Source organism: Crocodylus siamensis, chromosome 9, assembly GCF_052110815.1.
Source record: "Crocodylus siamensis isolate JL-2025a chromosome 9, ASM5211081v1, whole genome shotgun sequence".
In the NCBI taxonomy this organism is placed as follows: Eukaryota; Metazoa; Chordata; order Crocodylia; family Crocodylidae; genus Crocodylus; species Crocodylus siamensis.
Genome location: NC_143403.1, coordinates 31,821,045 through 31,839,226, shown reverse-complemented (window position 1 = coordinate 31,839,226; position 18,182 = coordinate 31,821,045). Strand labels below are relative to the sequence as shown.

The window sequence follows — 18,182 nt, the reverse complement described above, 5'->3', positions numbered from 1 at the left end:
GCTCCACTCTGCCACAGAAACTGCCACCTCCCATGGGCAGCAGCCAGGTTTGGGTGCTGCTGTGAAGGTCGGGGGGCTGCATATATGGATTCCTGGCCCTGTAGTCCTGGCAGCTGGGGGCCCCCTCTGGCAGGGCTGGAGGGAGTTGGGGGGCTGTGGGTGGGGAGTGAGGGTCACTGGCAGGGCTGGGGGACTATGATTTGAAAGTGAGAGGCCTGGACCTGCATCCTGGTGAGCAAAGGAAGGAGGGAGAGCTCCGATTTTCCATGATAAAAAACCCAAAATCAAATGCCAAAATTTATAGATATTTAGAATATATTTTATTGTGGTGATTAAGGCACTAGTAGGCTTCCAAACTGCTTTTAAATGGTAAATATATCAATAAAACATTGTGTTCAATTGATGCCTATCTATACAGTTGCATTTCATTTTAATAACAGATTTTGTGTTTTTTAATTAGAGAATTTGTGACTTTTTAAACAGAGAAAAACAGGATCTCTGGACACAATTATATGAGGAGAGAGCAGGGATAAGTGATGCACAGCTTTCCTGAACTAGTGGGGGAAGGGGAGAGGCAGCCTGTGAAAGGAATAGGAGAATTTAAAGAGCCCTACGGTGTTCTGTTGTACTTGGCTGCTGGAAATATACTGAGCCTCTTTTAGCTGAATGTTATTTATTCTCAAAGCATATTGGTTTGTGTTTCAGTAAAGCAGCTGTAATTAAGTACTAAAAAGAGGAAACTCGAGTCTGATCAAAGGAACTATATTTCCCCAATTCTTACAGGTGGGACCAAATTGCCCCAGCAGACAGCCTCACCAGTTTCAATGGTGGTAAACTGTGGGCAATTTGCCCCATATTGTGTGGTTTTGACTCAATCTTTTGTGAGTAGTCACAAAGCTGTTGTGATATAATACACAAACTCTGAAAGTAAGGGAATGTTAAGAAGCTGACATTTCTGAATGTGAAGAGCTCTAGGAAAGTGAGAGTTAATATTTCTGCTCTTATCTGGGAGCAGCTGTTGGCACTCTCACATTTCTCAGAGACAGAAAATCTTTGAGTCGAGTTTATTAAGGCATTCGTGACTTCATGACATTCTGACATTTCTACAAGTGAGTGGGAGGACATGTTGGCAGACAAGTAAGCCAATGTCAGTGTGCGGAGAGCTGTAAGTTTAGATTTGGGACAACAAGGAATAGCAAGAATCCACAGCTCAAGGAAAGATTCTCTAGGAGCTCAAGTCCTCAAGGATTATTAAATTTCTCTGCAGCATATGGATGGATGTAGTTAAAGCTCTTTTAAAAAAAGTTAGCATCTCTTGGAGAGGCTTACATTTAAGATCTGCACTTGTTACAGAGAGAGAAGATTGTCCATCAAGACAAGAGTACTGTAGCCAGCTTTTTTTGGTGGTGTCTTTTATTGGACTACTGTACAGGTCCCTGACATCTCACCAGAACTGGTAAGCAGTCCTCTGCCCAAAATAATTGCCCTACTTTATGCAATAGACTTATTCCTGAAAAACTGTAAATAACTCAAATTTGCATAGAGGGAACCCACTTTACAAGGTAGCAAATAGGAATAGGTTCAAAGACCTCGACTGCATTGGAAGCAGGTAATTTTGCTTGGGCCAGGGAGGCTTCCTGGGGTGGACTGGGCTGAGCTGTGCTCAGGGTGGGTAATGGCTGTGCTAGGGTGGGGTGAGGGCTGCAGCCACCCCACAATTTGCCAGAGACCCCCCGTAACCCCCCTCCCAGTGCTGCTGCTGCCCACCCAAAGTTCAGCCTGGTGCAGCCCCCCCCACCACCTCCAGGAAGAGGCCAGCCCTAGGGGTTGGGGTGAGTGGGACTGGCAGCTGCTGGTGTAAGGGTGAGAGTAGGGCTGGGGCTGGGTGAGTGGGACTGCTCCCCTGCTGGTGTGAGGGAGAGAGTAGGGCTGGGGCTGGGGCAGAGGTAGGTGCTGCACAGCTGGGGCAGGGCACAGGATGAGGGGTGTGGCTTCTGCTACCATGGGTTGTCATGTTTTTAAAAATGCATCTGAGAAAAGAAAAAGTGATAATCTTAAAAGTGCAGATCAGCCTATTGCTAAGCTAAAGCACCAGGAACCCCCAGATTATTGGGGAGCTCCCATGAGGCCTCTGCGCACCCCTACAGCCTCACCTGGTCCTCCAGCGTAACAATAACAAAACCATGAGCCAAGCAGCTGCAACATAAACAAAAAGCCTACCGGCTCATAATGCAATCATAAGCCCCTGAGCTCATAAACGCAGCTCCGCTCTATGCTGGCTCTGTCTTACCCCGTCAGAGTTCTCTTTACCCCTGCATCATTGCAGCCGGTCAGAGTGGTCAGGCTGCAACCATCGACCTGGGCTGCTCAGCTCGCCTGCAGAGCCCGAGCCCGAGCCCGAGCCCCTGCCCCTGCCCCTGCCCCTGCCCCTGCCCCTGCCCCTGCCCCTGCCCCTGCCCCTGCCCCTGCCCCTGCCCCTGCCCAAGTAGAACTGCTTCTCTATGTCCTGGCCTGGGCTGCTTATAAAGGCCCAGCCCTGCCCTGCTCCTGGCCAGCTGACCAACATTAGTTGCCCTGGCAACCCTCACCTGTGCTGCCCTATTAATTGGCAGCTGTCCTTATTACTGTTGCTAGTAGCAAGCACCCTAGTGCTCTGCTACAGTAGCTCTCACACATTTTTCTGAGAGCTCAAAAATATCAATGTTCTAAATACAATAATAGTAACAGATCAAATTATTTTCTCCCAAAGCTCCCTGCTCTGGCTATTAGGCTGCAAGACAGATGTTGTTCAAGATGGAGCATTATATTTCATTTTCCAGAAAACAACATCACTATAAAACCTGATCCTCCCTCTTGCCCAGCCTTCCCTCACTCCACACCCTTAAGTATCTTTGTTTACTTGAACATTGGAATCCAGATTGAGGTAGAAGCTCTCACAATTCATAAGGGTGTCAGGCCTAGTGGGTGGAGCTAGAAGTGAGGATCAGTGGTGTTTCAAGGATGAACCATGTGTTGGAAGCAACAAAAGGGCAACCCAAATTCCAAATTGAGGGGTGGAGGCCAAAATCCAGTGTCTGAATCTGAACTGGAGGTCTAACCAAGGAGCAGTCAAGGTCAAGTCTGAGAGTCAGAGGAGTTACTGGAACAGGAGCTGTGTAAGGACTAGAGATCAGAAGGTTGTGCAGCAAGGCTTAGGTGTTGGGGAGTGTCCTTAAAGGCAGACCTGAAACAAATCCCAGTGAACTGGGTAGGTCTGCCAGGGCTTTGTGGCCCACAGGATTCTCTGTACCTCCCTTGCCTTCTCCCTCAACCACATGCTGCTGCTGCATCCTGCCAGCCATTACCACCTGCCTGTAATGGCTACTTGCATCAAAGGGCTCTGCTGCCCTAGGCAGTCTGAGGCAACAAGCAGGACAGGGAAGGGGGCAGCATGGATGAGACAGAGCTGTGGTGGGGGGAAGAGGTGATTGGTGGTAGTCCATGGGAGGATGGGGGAAACGGGGCCTGTGGGAGAAAGGTGGTGGGGTTGGGCAGGGGTGGGGAGCAGTTGCAGGTCTAAGTGTGTGGAGATAAGAAGGGGACTCCTGGGGTGGGAGCAGCATTGTGTAAAACCATTGCTGCAATCAAGTAAGCCTTTTTGTCAACTCACCATCACTTGCATTAGTGTCATGTTTTTAAAAATGCATCTGAGAAAAGAATAAGTGATAATCTTAAAAGTGCAGATCAGCCTATTGCTAAGAAGCAAAAGTAAAAAAACCACATACATTCCAGTCTACTTGGACTACAGATAGTGAATTCAAAGACTGGATGTGTGAAGACAAGGAAAGCAAGCACAATACTAAATACAGCTGACGTAGAATCTCTACAGCTGAGTCTAGCACTTGTTACTGCCAGCTGGGGCTGACAGAATGGTTACACTTACATTATATAAAACACATCAGTAAAAAAGTTTCATTGTCAGTGTCACGGATTGAGATTGACAGAGCTGCCAATCACCAGGGCAGCTCAGGTGCTGGTTGCCAGGGTGACCAGGCGGGTCAGGTGGCCAGAAGGGGGCAGGGCCGGGCCTTTATAAACAGCCCAGGCAGCTGCAGGAGCAGGAGCTTTGTAGTGGTGTGGTGTGGTGTGGTGTGGTGTGGTGTGGTGTGGTGTGGTGTGGTGTGGTGTGGTGTGGTGTGGTGTGGTGTGGTGTGGTGTGGTGTGGTGTGGTGTGGTGTGGTGTGGTGTGGTGTGGTGTGGTGTGGTGTGGTGTGGTGTGGTGTGGTGTGGTGTGGTGTGGTGTGGTGTGGTGTGGTGTGGTGTGGTGTGGTGTGGTGTGGTGTGGTGTGGTGTGGTGTGGTGTGGTGTGGTGTGGTGTGGTGATGCGATGCCAGGGATGAGAACACCCTAAAGGGAGGTAGGATTGGGAGCCCTAGAGGGACTTGGAGTTTGCCTTATGAGCAGGGAGGCTCTGTGTTGTTTATGTTGTAGCCAGAGGGCTCAGGTTTTGGTTGTAGTTATACCGGAGGACTGGGTGAGGCTGTAGGGGTGAGAAGAGGCCTCACGGGAGCTCCCCAGCAGCTTGGGGGGGGTCCCGGTGCCCAGCAGGGGCACAGTGCCAGTGGGGCACAACTGTTTGCGCCGGAGTGGTGTGGTGTATGGGGTTTGGACCCCAGCCTGTAAGGGCAGTGTTTTGCCCAGTGGGGCAAACGACCCAAAGAAGGGTCAAGGGGCCAGGCATGGCTGCGGCCACCTGAGCCCCAAGCGCGGAGAGCACGGTGTAGGCCCAGAAGGGGGGCAACGGCTGCGGAGAGCGCAGCATAAGCCCCAGAGAGGGCGAGGCCCCAGAAGGGGCGGTGAGCGCGTGCGAAGAGCACGGCGTAGGCCCAGAAGGGGGGCAACGGCTGCGGAGAGCGTGGCATAGGCCCCAGAGAGGGCAAGGCCCCAGAAGGGGCGGTAAGCACATGTGAAGAGCACGGCGTAGGCCCAGAAGGGGGGCAACAGCCGCGGAGAGCATGGCAGAGACCCCGAGAGGCACTAGAGGTGCGGCAGAGGCCACGAGAGGGGCGGGGAAGCCCAGAGGTGGGCGATAGGCCCCAGAGTGGGGCTACAGGCTGAAGAGTAGCACAAGTGTGCCAGGCCCAGGGGCACCAGGTGGATGACGAGCCCGGGGTGCCGGAGAGAGCACCAGAGGGCAGGGGACCACACAACATCCCAGGGAACAGCTGTGAGGCTTGGGGCGTGCTAAAGGGGAGGAAGGAGGCACGCATAGCCCTTAAGGCAGGGGTGCACAAAGGTACCTCATATGGAGTAGGGGCAGGAACATACGTACCGTTCACCAGGGGGATAAAGGCAGCCTCCCATCTAAACTTATTTATTATCAAAGACATGGTGGGTGAGAATCCAAGGGTGCTGAGTCCACCTTGAGTGACAGTAGGGGGTGCTAGGGAGTTCACGGCCGCTCCTAGGCCCCACTCCCTCACAGTCAGTAAAAAGCTTGCAGATTGTCAGTAAAAAAAATATATATTTTTGAACTGGCCACTCTGGATAGAAGGGGGAATGATAACTTTTATAAGCAAATAAATCAGCATCTTAATCCACATAGCACCTGTTCAGAGACCCCTGAATACTTTTGGGGTTCTTCACAGATACAGCAGCATACCGGAGTCCATGAACAGCAGTCTAGCTCTCCAACATGAAAAAAGGGATTTTTTTTTTCCTGCTGTTGCTGTTGCCTCTCAGAATATTTTCAGGTTTAGTGTTATTAAAGGTGTTCTGCATTGGAGTCACAATTAGTCACGTTGGAGCAGTGTTGCTATAGCTATGCTGTAGCTAGTTTAAGCCTAACTTGTTAATGACTACAAAACCAGCAGTCATACTTCTGAATTGCAAAGGATGTGCGAGTCACTTTTAATCATATCTTGTATAGCATCTTTTTCCTTTTAAAAGGCCAAATTATTCATCTATTTGGAACTTGTGCTATGTCAGGGTCTCGGACTTCACACTGCCGGTAGGATGCCCTCCCTTCTATCTCTCCTGCCATGCTTTGCTGTTTCTTATGGTTCTAAAAGGGAGGCTGCCCTTGGGCCTTCACATGGCCACAGCTCAGCTAAATCCCTGCTAGGGTTCCCCAGCACCCTACTGGCTCTCAGTATTCCTCAGGCCCCTTGCTGGGTCTCGCTCTATAGCTGTGCCATTACAGGGCACCTCAAGCCTTAGGGGCTAATTGTGTGGCTCTAATCTTCTCCTACACCATGCCCTTGCAGGTATTATTGTAATTAATTGTTGTTCTCTTGTTGGAGCTTTGGCTTCCTCAGCCTCCACCCCTTTTTTCTTAGCTAGGCCTTCTAGCCTGGGCCCACTGTATCAGACCTGGCTTTGAGGCACTAGCTCTGGTCTAGCCCTCTCAGGCACTGTGCCTCTGACCCCTGTCTGCCAGGCCCCTGGCCTCTGGCTGCACCCCTCTTGAGCACTAGGCCCCTGACCCCTCTCTGGCTTTGTGGCCTCACTCTGTATCAGCTCTGGGCTCAATAGTTACTTGAGCCTGGCCTGGCAGGGCTCAAAGCAATTGCATGCCCCTTGGGCAGCATTCAAAGTTGGCGTGCTTGGCGGCGTGGCATGAGTGCACCTACATGGCTGCACACCCTGTGTAGCTTAGAGGGAATGCCACCCCTAGGCACTAATGGGACCTCCACATACCTCCCCTACAATCCCAACCCAAACCACTGGTATACCTATAATGTAAACCTATGTCCCTGGGCTATAACAGAAACGCAAAGAAACAGCCTTCTGTCCCTTTAAGAAGGAAAACTATCTTTATCTCCCAGCTGACACATCTTCTAGCCCTGGGCTCCTTGTGAGCTCCCCAAGCCTCACTATTCCCACGGGCAGCATAGCAGTTGGCCTAACATTCCCTGGTAACTCTTCTGGCCAGGAGCGTCTTCTTTTGCAACTGCTAGGGAAATACTAGCTTGCCGGCTCAAACTTTGGGCTTAAAGCTTCCCAGGGACTGCCCCCTTCCCATCAGCAGTCTTCCTGGGTTGCCTACAAGTGCCAATTGGTCTAAATGGCCTGTTGGCCCTGCAGCTGCTACACCCTACCTAGCTTGCAGTCCTTCCTCTCTGGGCTACTTCTTCTCTTAAAGGAACGGGGAACCTCAGGCTCTCTGCTATACACTTGCATACTAATACACTATAGTAATATACATATATTAATATCTGCAGCAGATGAGATGGAAATAGGGAGTACCAGATGAAGCAAGAGAAATCCTACCCTTAACTAAGTCAAGAATTGATGGCTGAATCCTATACTGTGAGGCTTGCTCTTTGTGAAGGAAAGTAGAAGTCAGACAGCTTGTGTATAATTTGTATATGGAAAATGACAAAGGCACTTCTTTTGCACTGTGAAGCATATCCATGGAAGACGGTGTGTGTGTGTGCATGACCTTATATGGCAAATCTGGCTTTTATTCTATGTGACAGTTCCCTGGTCCCTGGGCACACTAGTACGGGAAAGTAGAATCTCTTAACTTGCATGTTTCCATAAGAGTAACTTTTTTGCCCTTTGTGGAGACATTTGAGAAATGTGATTTATTGTGAAGATTGAGCAGAATAATCAGCTGAGCTCCATTCAGCAGCAGGAGTCTGCAAAAAGTCTCCCTTTGTATTTATGCTGTTACTGTAAAGTAATTGGAGGCTGTCGCACTTGGTTTACCACCAGTTATGGGTAACAGGGTAATACCCTGCCCTCAGGAAGGTGGTAGTCAGAGCCAGTGGTAGGAGCTGAGGGGCGGAACCAGTCACAGAACCAGGAAACAAGGAAGGTCAGGAAGCAGGAAGACAGAATCCAAGACGGTAATGTGGAGCATGCTGGCATGACAGTGTGGGGGGAGAACAAAGGGAGGTGATAGAGCAACAGAAAGCCAACTTTTAAAACTATATGCAGCAATACAGAGGCAAGGAGAGACAGGCTGAGAAGTTGCAGAGACCAGAACAGAGGCAAAACCCTTACTGATGAAATTCACTGCTCTGAAGCAACGTGTCTCTGGGAGCTTTTGCCTGCATTTATTATGAGACATCTGCATTGGTTACATATAATAAATGGTATGAAAGGCATATAGCCACTCTTTCTCTGAACTTCCTTCCTTTTGCCAGGTTAGGTCAGCTCACAACTTACAGGAGAGTTGCCTGGATAGGATGCCATAGCATGTTTCCCTCAGGGAAAATTTTGGCTCTTTCTGCTTCTGTATCTGATATTCTCAGAAACAACTGGAGATTGCCTCTGAGCACATCTAATGTTATTGCCAAGATGTTGTAATTCACTTGTTTTTGCAGTAGTTGTAGCCAGCTGATGTAAGGGGATGGAATGTATCTAGAGATCAGAAGGAGGTGTAAGAAAGACTGGATGATTTCAGTTGTGATATGAACTCTTAACTGCTTTGTTTTATTCTCCCATCCATAAAATGGATCTCATGCTGCCCTATTATAGGGGTGTGAAGTCTTAATACAATGGTAGTAAAATGCTTTATGGTGTTTCACTTAACTCAGTGCAGATAATTACCCCTTCAGAGGGTTCATAGGCATCAGCAATAACAGTGAAAACAACCACTGCTCTCTATCTGTTACATATTGTTCTGAGCAGTAGCTTCACTTTTCATAGTTTGGTTCCCTCTGACTTCATTACATATGAAACCCACTGCTTCCTTGAAAGTTGCCTTCTGACTGTCAGCTCCTGTTTTTAAAGTGTTTCTGAGATGTTTCTAGTAAAACTCTACAACACACAGGCAGGTTTTATTAGAGGCTTCTCTGAGATTCAGGGCCAAGCTCAAAGCTGTGACTGCAAGAAGTCTAAGTGGACATAGCGTGGGTAACCCAGAGCTGTTGTGGCTGCATCTTTTTTTGCTCTCTGTCCACTTTTCATGTCCATCAGTCCCATTTTTATACCATTTAACAGTCCTCATTATCAGCAATCCCTCACAGCCAAGTATGATTGTCTTCTGTGATTGCCTCCATGGGTCTTGAGATGGAGGACAAAGCTAATCTGGGATTCAGAGGTTCTATTGCAACTCAGGTATGTTTCCATGTGGGGTGACTCAGTCCAGATTCTTGATTCGGCCTGTGACACGCTGTTTCTGCTGCTCCTGCTTTTCCATCTCATGTCATTTCATAGCTGGTAGGGTCAGAAGGGACCTGAGCAGATCATCAAGTCTGACCCCCTGCCATGGGCAGGAAAGAATGCTGGGGTCAAATGACTCTGACAAGGTGTCTATCCAGCCTCCTTTTTGAAGACCCCCAGGGTAGGAGCAAGCACCACTTCCCTTGGAAGTTGGTTCCAGATCCTAGCCGCCCTGACTGTGAAGTAGTGCCTCCTGATGTAGACATCAGCCTGAATCTACTCTCCGTCAACTTATGGCCATTATTCCTTGTTACTCCCAATAGTGCTCAGGGCAACAGGGACTCTCCCACTGCCTGCTGGTCTCCCTTGGCCAGTTTATAGACAGCAACCAGATCCCCTCTTAGCCTTCTCTTGTGGAGGCTGAACAGGTTCAGGTCCTGTAGCCTCTCCTCGTCGGGCCTGCCCTGCTGCCTCCTGATCATGTGAGTGGCCCTCCTCTGGACTCTCTCTATGTTGTCTGCATCCCTCCTGAAGTGCAGCACCCAGAACTGGATGCGGTACTCCAACTGTGGCCTGACCAATGTCATATACAGGGGTAAGATCACCTCCTTGGACCTGCTTGTGGATGCATGACAAGGTGTGGTTAGTCTTCCTGACTACATCCCCACATTGGTGGTCCATGTTCATCTTGGAGTCTATAATGACTCCAAGAATCCTTTTCTGCCTCTGTGCTGATGAGAGGGGAGTTCCCCAGCCTGTAGGTATGCTGCTGGTTCTTTCTCCCTAGGTGCAGTACCGTGCACTTATCAGTATTGAATCCCATCTTATTCTCATCTGCCCACCCCTGTAACCTGCCCAGATCCAATTGCAGCCTGTCCCTCCCTTCTAGTGTGCCCACTTCTCTCCACATCTTAGTGTCATCTGCACATTTGAACAAGGTGATTTTCACCCCCTCATCCAAGTCGCTGATGAAAATGTTGAACAGTGCAGGCCTGAGAACTGAGCCTTGGGGGGCCCCCACTGCCCACATCCCTCCAGGTTGAAAATGACCCGTCCACCACCACTCTCTGGGTGCGGCCAGGTTTCAAAGTACTGAGAACCTTGCAGCAGGCTCTTCCTCCATTTGGGGCAGTCCTGGATAATAGCCTCCCATGATTTGATGTTAACGTTGCATTGTTTTAAAGTTGGCCTTGAGGACATCCTTAAAATGCTTTCTCTGCCCTTCTCTTGAGCCTTTACTGAGCTGGAAGAATAAAACTTGCTTCAGAAACCTGGAGTTGGACATCTAGATGATCATCTCCTTGATGGTTGAAGTTAAAGGCTTTTGTGAAGTCAAATAAGGCCATATAAAGAGGTTATGAGGTCAAAGAAGGCCATATAAAGAGTCATATTTTTATACTATTTAACAGTATATGTCGTCCCAAATTCCTTTACCATTTTGAATTACACTCAATAGCGCACTCTCCTTCTTCAGGTCCACTGACAAAGGCAGGAGTCTGAATAACCAAAAGGTCAACAGCTGCAGAAAGAGATGCAATACTCCCTGCTACACAGGCTTTTGGGTTAAGTGACATATTGAGGAGATCTTACATATATGTCTCTTTGCTTTGTCTACAGAGGATGTGAGTATGTTTCAGTCCTACAGAGCTTGGCTTTAGGTGATTTTATAGAGACTTACCTCTGCAAGTCACGGTGTCAGTCACTGCTTTGCAACACAATAGGGACTGTTATAATACCATCTCTGAAGCTGGCCCATGAGGGCTAACTGTGCTAAGAAATCTAAGCTTCATGTGCTGAAGAACCAGAAGAGAGAAGCATAGTCAGAGAAAAAGGACAGTATTGCATGCAGTAAGTTAGAGAGAGTCCCTTCCTAGCTGCTTATACCAATATAGACTCCTTAAGCGTATCCCTCACACTGAAACAGGGATGTAGTATGTCTAGGTTGTTGGGATAAGGTACTATTAATTAGATTGCCTTTCATCACCTCTGATTTTTACCCTCTGCTATACAGAAGCCAGCAGCAATAATTGCATTGTACCTTTCCCAAAAGGTGGTCAGTGATACATGGGATAGAAAGACAGTGGAGCTAAGTGCAGACATTTGAGAGGGTTAAGGGGATGTTAGATTGGATTAAAAATGGCCACCTAATTTATTTTGTCCCAGGTATGGACCTGACAGTCAGAAATCAATCGAAACCCATAACTGTACAGAAGTTCTGCAGACATAGACCTGTCTAAACATAGGGGAACCTGGTCTAAGATAGACCTGGATTTATGTAGTATCAGACTTACTTGATTTAGGTTAGACCATGGCATGGAATTTCTGTACAGTTACCTGTGCAGTCCTGGGGCTGGGAAAGTGCAGCCACTTGTCACAGCCCTGGGGCTGTGCTTTTTTTTACCCCCAACCCTCATACCCAGCAGTGGGCTATTTTTACCCCTCCAGCCCCTTGCACCCCCTGTCCCATGGATCAGCCAGCCTCCCCCAATCCTCCATCCCTCATGTCACTCCATGTGCCACTGGGTTTATCAGCATTTTCTACTGGTGGAGCTGAGCAAGTAAATATTGTTGGGGGAAGGGGTAGGACAGATGGGGGTAGATTCACGGGGGGGGAGTTAAAAATAGCTCATGAGCTCCCCAAGTTCTTCTGTGGGCCTCCCTTATTCCACCAAACTCTTCTGGACCCCAGTAGGCCCCCACCTTCCCAACCCTTCTCCCACTAGCCCCCCCACCATCCTGACTTACCTTAGATCAGGTGGCCATTTTGAACTCAATCTAACCTCCCCCTAATCCTCCCAAATGTCTGTACTTAGTCTGGGTGATTTTAACTAAGCTAAACTGGGCTCAATAGCTGTGCATATTACATCAAACAGCAGGTAAAAGAGCAGTGGACAAAAGCAAAATACATGGCAAAAGTTGTAGAGGCTGAGAATTCTAAGAGTGTTTAAAAGGCCATAACATACTAGTTAAAGAGAACATCTAATGTTTATATGATATGTCCAATCTCATCTTAGATAAAATGGGTAAAGAATGAGAACTATTTACTTTTGTCACCATTTATGCTCTTTAATTTCTGCACCTTACTCAGCTTGAAAAATGGAACTGCATGGATGCATTTAAATTGGCCTTAATTTTGGTACATTTTACTACTTGTGGACTCTCCAAATTAAGAATATGAAAACCCTTCTCAAAACCATTTCAGTTTACATTGGAACTGGCAGGACTGTATTCATTCCTCTAACCAGCATGGCAGGTCTCTTTATAGAGCTTGTGTTAGTGTTATCACACAGTTTATCTAACTGTTGTTCAGCCCAAGATCAGAAAGCTTGATCTTGTGAAAGCCAATTTGGTTTCTGTAAAACTTTTTTTTACCCCACATTTTTCATTTGAAATTACTCTAAAACTTCTATATGCTGCTTCCCGTACGCATGCAAGTTGTTTACAACATGGTTCATCATGCTTCTGGATTCTGTAGCACATAGGAAAGGACTGACTTAGTCCCTCTAAAAAAAACAAAACAAAAAAAACACATTTGGATTTCTAAAGAGAAAGGAGCTCTTCAAAAAAGCAGTTTGCATCTAAGCCCAAGGGGCAGCACAGGTCTGTGAACCCAAAAGTAATGTTTTAAATATTATATTCTTTGCAAAAAAAAAAAATCTTCCTAGAAACTTAGTTTACAAGGCAAATTTGGGGGCTGACTGGCAACATCTAAGTTATTCAGTGGAAAAATTAACAGAGAAAATGGGTGGGAAAGAATACAATGACAGTACAATGTGATTACACATGCATTTTTATTTTTCTATCTTAATTTTTCTTTTATTTTTAAGGAGAAAAGACAGGGAAAACTGTCCAATTCTAGTAGATTTTTAAATTCTCATCTGAGCTATTAGCATCCCACAAACTTGTTTTTTGAAAAGCACTTTCTTAGTCATCTTACTTTGCATTCCACTGATATCATACAATGCAAGTCCACTCAGCTTCTCTTTGGGATCATACTCATCATGTCTCCTACATAACCAAGCATCTGATTTGAAAATATCTCAGAATTCTAACAACAAGGCTCTTTTCACTTGAAAAAAATCTGTGACCATTACAATTACTATCTTTATTTTATTGCAGTTTATTTTTCTGCAGTCAAAGTATGGGTGAAAGCTAAAAGCTGACCTTTTTCAAGGGGTGTCTTGGCTCTAATGAGGGGTGCCTTAAATTTAAATGGTTGAGAACCTTTAGTCTAGGGCAGGGGTGGCCAGTCTGCAGCCCTGGAGCCACATGTGGCTCTTCAGAAGTTAACATGCCTCTCCTTGAATCTTTGCACAAGTACATGGTGACCAGCTTCCAAAAGGACAAAAAGGAAGTTGGTCACTGTGTGCTTGTGCAAAGATTCAAGGAGATGTATATTAATCTCTGAAGAGCCACATGTTGCTCCAGAGCCATGGGTTGGCCACCCCTGGTCTAGGCAAAGGAAAATACCCAGGGTAGGGAAGCTAGAGAGCTCTGGGAAAAATAGTGCAGGTGCTAGCTGATGGCAGTGCAGAACTCACTAGGAAGCTGCTCCAAGTTAGAAAGCAACAGTGAGGTATTTCTTATTTACTTCATACACTTGTCCACAAATTTAACAGATCCCCTTCTGGTCTTATGTGGTAAGCCTTATTTTTGTTTTATATTTCACTGTTTGTCTTGTGAGAAGAGTGATTACAGGGCAGCTGACAACAGGCATTGAAAATGGGGGCAGACCTGGTCCTGTTTGCACACATGGGGCACGTTCACACATGCAAGCATATGTGAATCCCAAATCCATTTTTAAAAATACACCAAAATTCATGTTCTTTCCCAATTAAAGCAAAAGACCACTCTATACACACACATATATATATTTCATAGATTTTTATAGACATTTGGGCTGGAAGGGACCCCGGAGGATCGTCGAGTCCAGCCCCCTACCCCAGGGGCAGGAAGTCAGCAGGGATCATAGGATCATAGCAAGATGAACATCCAAATGTGTCTTAAAGGCATTCAAAGTAGGTGCTTGAACCGCCTCGGGTGGCAGTCTATTCCAAACCTTGGGGGCTTGGACAGTGAAGTTCTTTCTTATGTCCAGCCTGAATCGGTTGTGATGGAATTTGTGACTGTTTGATCTTGTCATCCCTTGGGGTGCCCTGGTGAACAGGCATTCCCCCAGATCCTGATGAGCACCCCTGATAAATTTATAGGTGGCCACCAGATCACCCCTGAGCCTGCACTTTTCCAGGCTGAAGAGCCCCATGGCTCTCAGCCTCTCATCATAAGATCTGATTTCCTGACCTCTGATCATGCGCGTGTCTCTCCTCTGCACCCTCTCAAGCTTCTCCACATTCTTTTTGAATTGCGGAGCCCAAAACTGGATGAAGTATCCCAGTTGTGGCCTCACCAAGGCCGAGTACAACGGGAGAATGATGTCCTGGGATTTACTTGAGAAGCCTATGGATGCAAGCCAGAGTTTTGTTTGCTTTTACTAGAGACAAAGAGAGAGAGAGAGAGCCAGCAATCAATTGGGCAATGCTTTATTGGTATATTTACAATGTTAAAGCAATGTGGAAGCCTACCAGTGTCTCTATCATCATGATAAAATAAATTCTAAATACCTACATGTCTTGATGTGTACTTTTGGTTTTCTTCGCACATGTTGGGTGTGTAATGATGGGATGTAGTGTTTGCGGGAAGGGGTGTGGGGTTAGATGGGTGTGTGTGTGGAGAGATTGCTGAGGGGACTGTGGAAATGGGGGATCTTGTGGGGGTGCTGCTCAGGAGGGGTGGGTCCCCTGGCCCCCACAGGGTACAGCCTCCCCACACCACACATGGAATACCCACCCCCCAGGGCCCCAGCTCCTCCCTGGAGGGCCCACAGCCTCTATCCCCACAGGGCCTCAGCCCCCCTGCCCAGGGTCCCAGGCACCCTGGAGGCCCACAGCCCCCCCATCCTGGGCCTATAACTTACCTTTAGCAGCAGCAGTGGGAGTGGGGGGCTCTGAGCCACGGTGGCAGGACCTGGTGTGGTGTGCAGGGACCACGTGCCACACCTGCTGGGTCCTGCCAGCCCTGGGGCTGCTCCTGCCATCCAGCCAGGCTGGTCAGGCAGCAGGAGCAGCCCCAGGGCCAGCAGGGACCCATCTGGGCATGGTGTGCAGTCTCCACGCACCACATCGGGACCTGCTGCTATGGACTCAGCCTGGCTGGGTGGCAGAGGAGCCCTGAGGGTGGCAGGACCTGGCTGGGCAGTGTTCAAGGGGGGTCTAGGGAGCTGGAAGGGGGAGGGGCCAGGTAGGTCAGGGATTGAGGGGTCCGGGGGGCTGGCGGGGTCCCCCACATGGTCCCCTCTCCCCTCCTTCAGCCCCCCCATCCCTTACTCACCAGCACTGGAGCCCTGGTGCTGAACATGTGGCCTGGCTGGCCACACACTTCAGCATCAGGGCAAGGGGCCAATCATGGAGATGTTCTTGCAGCCAGAGCATCTCCCTGGAGGAACCAACCTCTGGTTGCCTCAGGGCATGGTCCAGGACCGTGCCCTGACCCAGTTTTTTTTTTTTTTTGCTTCAGTTTTTTTAGACCCCTGGATATCCACAGGTCTAATTTTCTGCCTGTGCCACAAACTTGCAGCACAGGGAACATTTTTTCATTCCCGCACATGCATCTTGCCGTGCCTCAAAGGGGTTTGAGGCAGGGCACGAGGCACATGCGCACTCATCTGGATGCACTCATGGGTGATTTGAAGAATTCTGTTATTCTGTAAGGTCCAGACAGAATTCTGGTTTGACTGAGACTGGCTAGGGGACAGTAGTGCCCTCAGGAAAAAGATCTGGTTGGAGCCCCAAGAACACCCAAAAGAATAGTTGGGGACAAGGCTTGGGGTTAGGTTAGCCTAAGGTTTGTCACAATCATGTGTCTTATTTTTGTGATTCCTTTTTAAAGCCCATTTTCTTGAGTCATGAGATTACATGGAAACATCTTTCTTAAATTATATACTGGCAAATATTTCCATAAAAAAATTAAAAAATAATGGTCCAGACATATGGGACATATAAGGACATATGGTCCAGATCATAAGGACTAATGGTTCAGATACAAGGACTCAAAAATCACAATCTTGAAAGACCATGAAATATAAAATTAAATGTTAGCTATGTATGTCCCTTCCAGTCTGTGTATCCACAAACATGAAAGCTTTAAAAAAAAAAAAAAAAAAGGAAGAGAGGTTTGGGGGTTTGTTTTTTTTCTTGTTTTTTTTTTCCATATTTCTGGATATGCAGACCAGAAGGGACATAAATAGCCAACATCAACATTTAATTTTGTAATTTGTGGCCTTTAAGGATTGTGATGTTTGAGTGCTTATATCTGGCAGTTACTGAGAGTAGTATGGTAACATTCCATAACTATGTCATTGGAACATTAGTTAATTTTTTTTATTTATGGACATATCTGCCATTATATAATTTGCTAAGAGATGGGATTGTTGGGACAGGTGACCAGGATTTGCTCTTCTGGGTTTTATTTGTAGCATAGCCACAGACTGAAATTATGGGGAAAAAAATAATTTCCTCACTGAGCCGATCTCTTCATCTCTTTGAAGATTTAATATGTGCTTCCAAAGGGTTCTGGATGTCTAGGAAATGCTTCATAATCCACACTAAGAAGATGTAAAAAAAAAAGTTTGAGGTGGAAGCAAGTGGATGGGCTACTTTCTTGGTAGTGGGGTGAGGAAGAAAGCAATATAGACATGCCCTTATATTATTTAATCCCTTACTTACATTATGCACCTCTGGTCTCTTATTCTGTTCATTCTTTTTGTTTTCCTTCAGAATTCGTTTGTGCCTTCCCCATGAGACAGGCCTCCACTGTACCAAAACTATTAAGTCTAGAACCTCTACTGATTAGAGAGGTTCCTCATACCCACTGTACATCGGAGCAGCTCTTTTCTCCAATGGACATCTTCAAGATCAAGTTCAATATCGTCTTCAAGATCAAGCTTGCAAACCTGTTCTTGTGGCTTTTGGTGCTTCTCCCTGATGTTTTGGCTTCTGCCACTGATAAAATGGCAGAAGGAAGGGCTGTAGAGCTAATGAAGCAAGCCCATTTAATCGATGGGTACGTAATGTGTCTTATTTTCAAATAGGCCCAAGCAACTTAAGATTGTTAGCAATCCTAAATCAGTGACCTAAATGCAAGGTATCCTTAAATATTGAATATACCATATTTACACAAATATAAGATAATTCACCCAATAATTAGATTCTATATGCAGAAAACTTATACATTTGTTATATTTTTTTCAGGTATAGAATTTAATTAATTAGGGCGGGGTTTGGGTGAACAGTTTGGGGCCCCATCTGGTGATGTTTGCCAGACATTTAAGGCTGGTGAAGAAACAGGAATAATTGAAAATGGGAAAGAAAGGCACAGTTCAGCTGTGTAATTGAAGAGGAAATAAAAATGTATGCAATTTAGTGGATCACCATGACTTCAAAAAGAGTTAGAAGTAAGGGGGAGTATGGTTAATGGAAACCTATCATTTATCTTATTCAAATAAGTTGTGTTAATCTATCTTTGTGGTGGGTTCCTATTAACATCTAGTTTTTTGGGGCTAAGATTAAATGTAGCACAATTGTGTCCTGCATGTCACTATTTGTAATTGTATGTGTGCCTAGAAGCCAACTCCTTACTTGAATGTATCACTGTTGTGTGGGGTTTACTGTATATCCTTTTCTGAATAAGCTACGTGTTTTTTCCCTTCTCCCCCCTGCCACTGCTTTTCCCCCTTCTGACCCTCTGAAACCCAGGCTTAGCTGGCTGCATGTTCCATATGTAACTTTAGTTGTGTTGACACCCCCTACCCCCACCCTCTACTAGGTAGCCCTTTGCTTGGGTCCTCTGTATTTCCTTATGCCTTGAACTTTGCCATCTTGGACTTTAACATTTTTGGCACCAAGCGGAGGATGTTAGAGCTGACTCCACCCCCCCCAGTGCTGGCTTGGTATTTCAATACCTCCAGGCCTGTTGCCAGTTCCCTGCAGAAGGAGCATCCACACATCTTTTAAGGACCACACACATGTATACTA

General features: G+C 47.0%; 1 protein-coding gene across 8 annotated transcripts in view; it reads left to right on the top strand.

Moving 5' to 3' along the window:
• LOC149857274 (dipeptidase 2-like) overlaps positions 1–18,182 on the top strand; it is a 53,653-nt gene that overhangs the window by 2,552 nt on the left and 32,919 nt on the right. For 2 of the 8 annotated variants that reach the window (XM_090062966.1, XM_090062964.1), the window contains exons 2-4: positions 1,354–1,456; positions 10,568–10,715; positions 16,926–17,211. In XM_090062966.1, the coding sequence (XP_089919092.1) occupies positions 16,946–17,211 (266 nt within the window). In that variant the 5' untranslated portion in view covers positions 1,354–1,456; positions 10,568–10,715; positions 16,926–16,945. Of the gene's footprint in view, positions 1–194; positions 1,457–4,399; positions 10,716–16,334; positions 17,212–18,182 lie in introns of those variants that run through there. The other 6 variants (XM_090062967.1, XM_090062960.1, XM_090062962.1 and 3 more) reach the window with 5 other exon arrangements.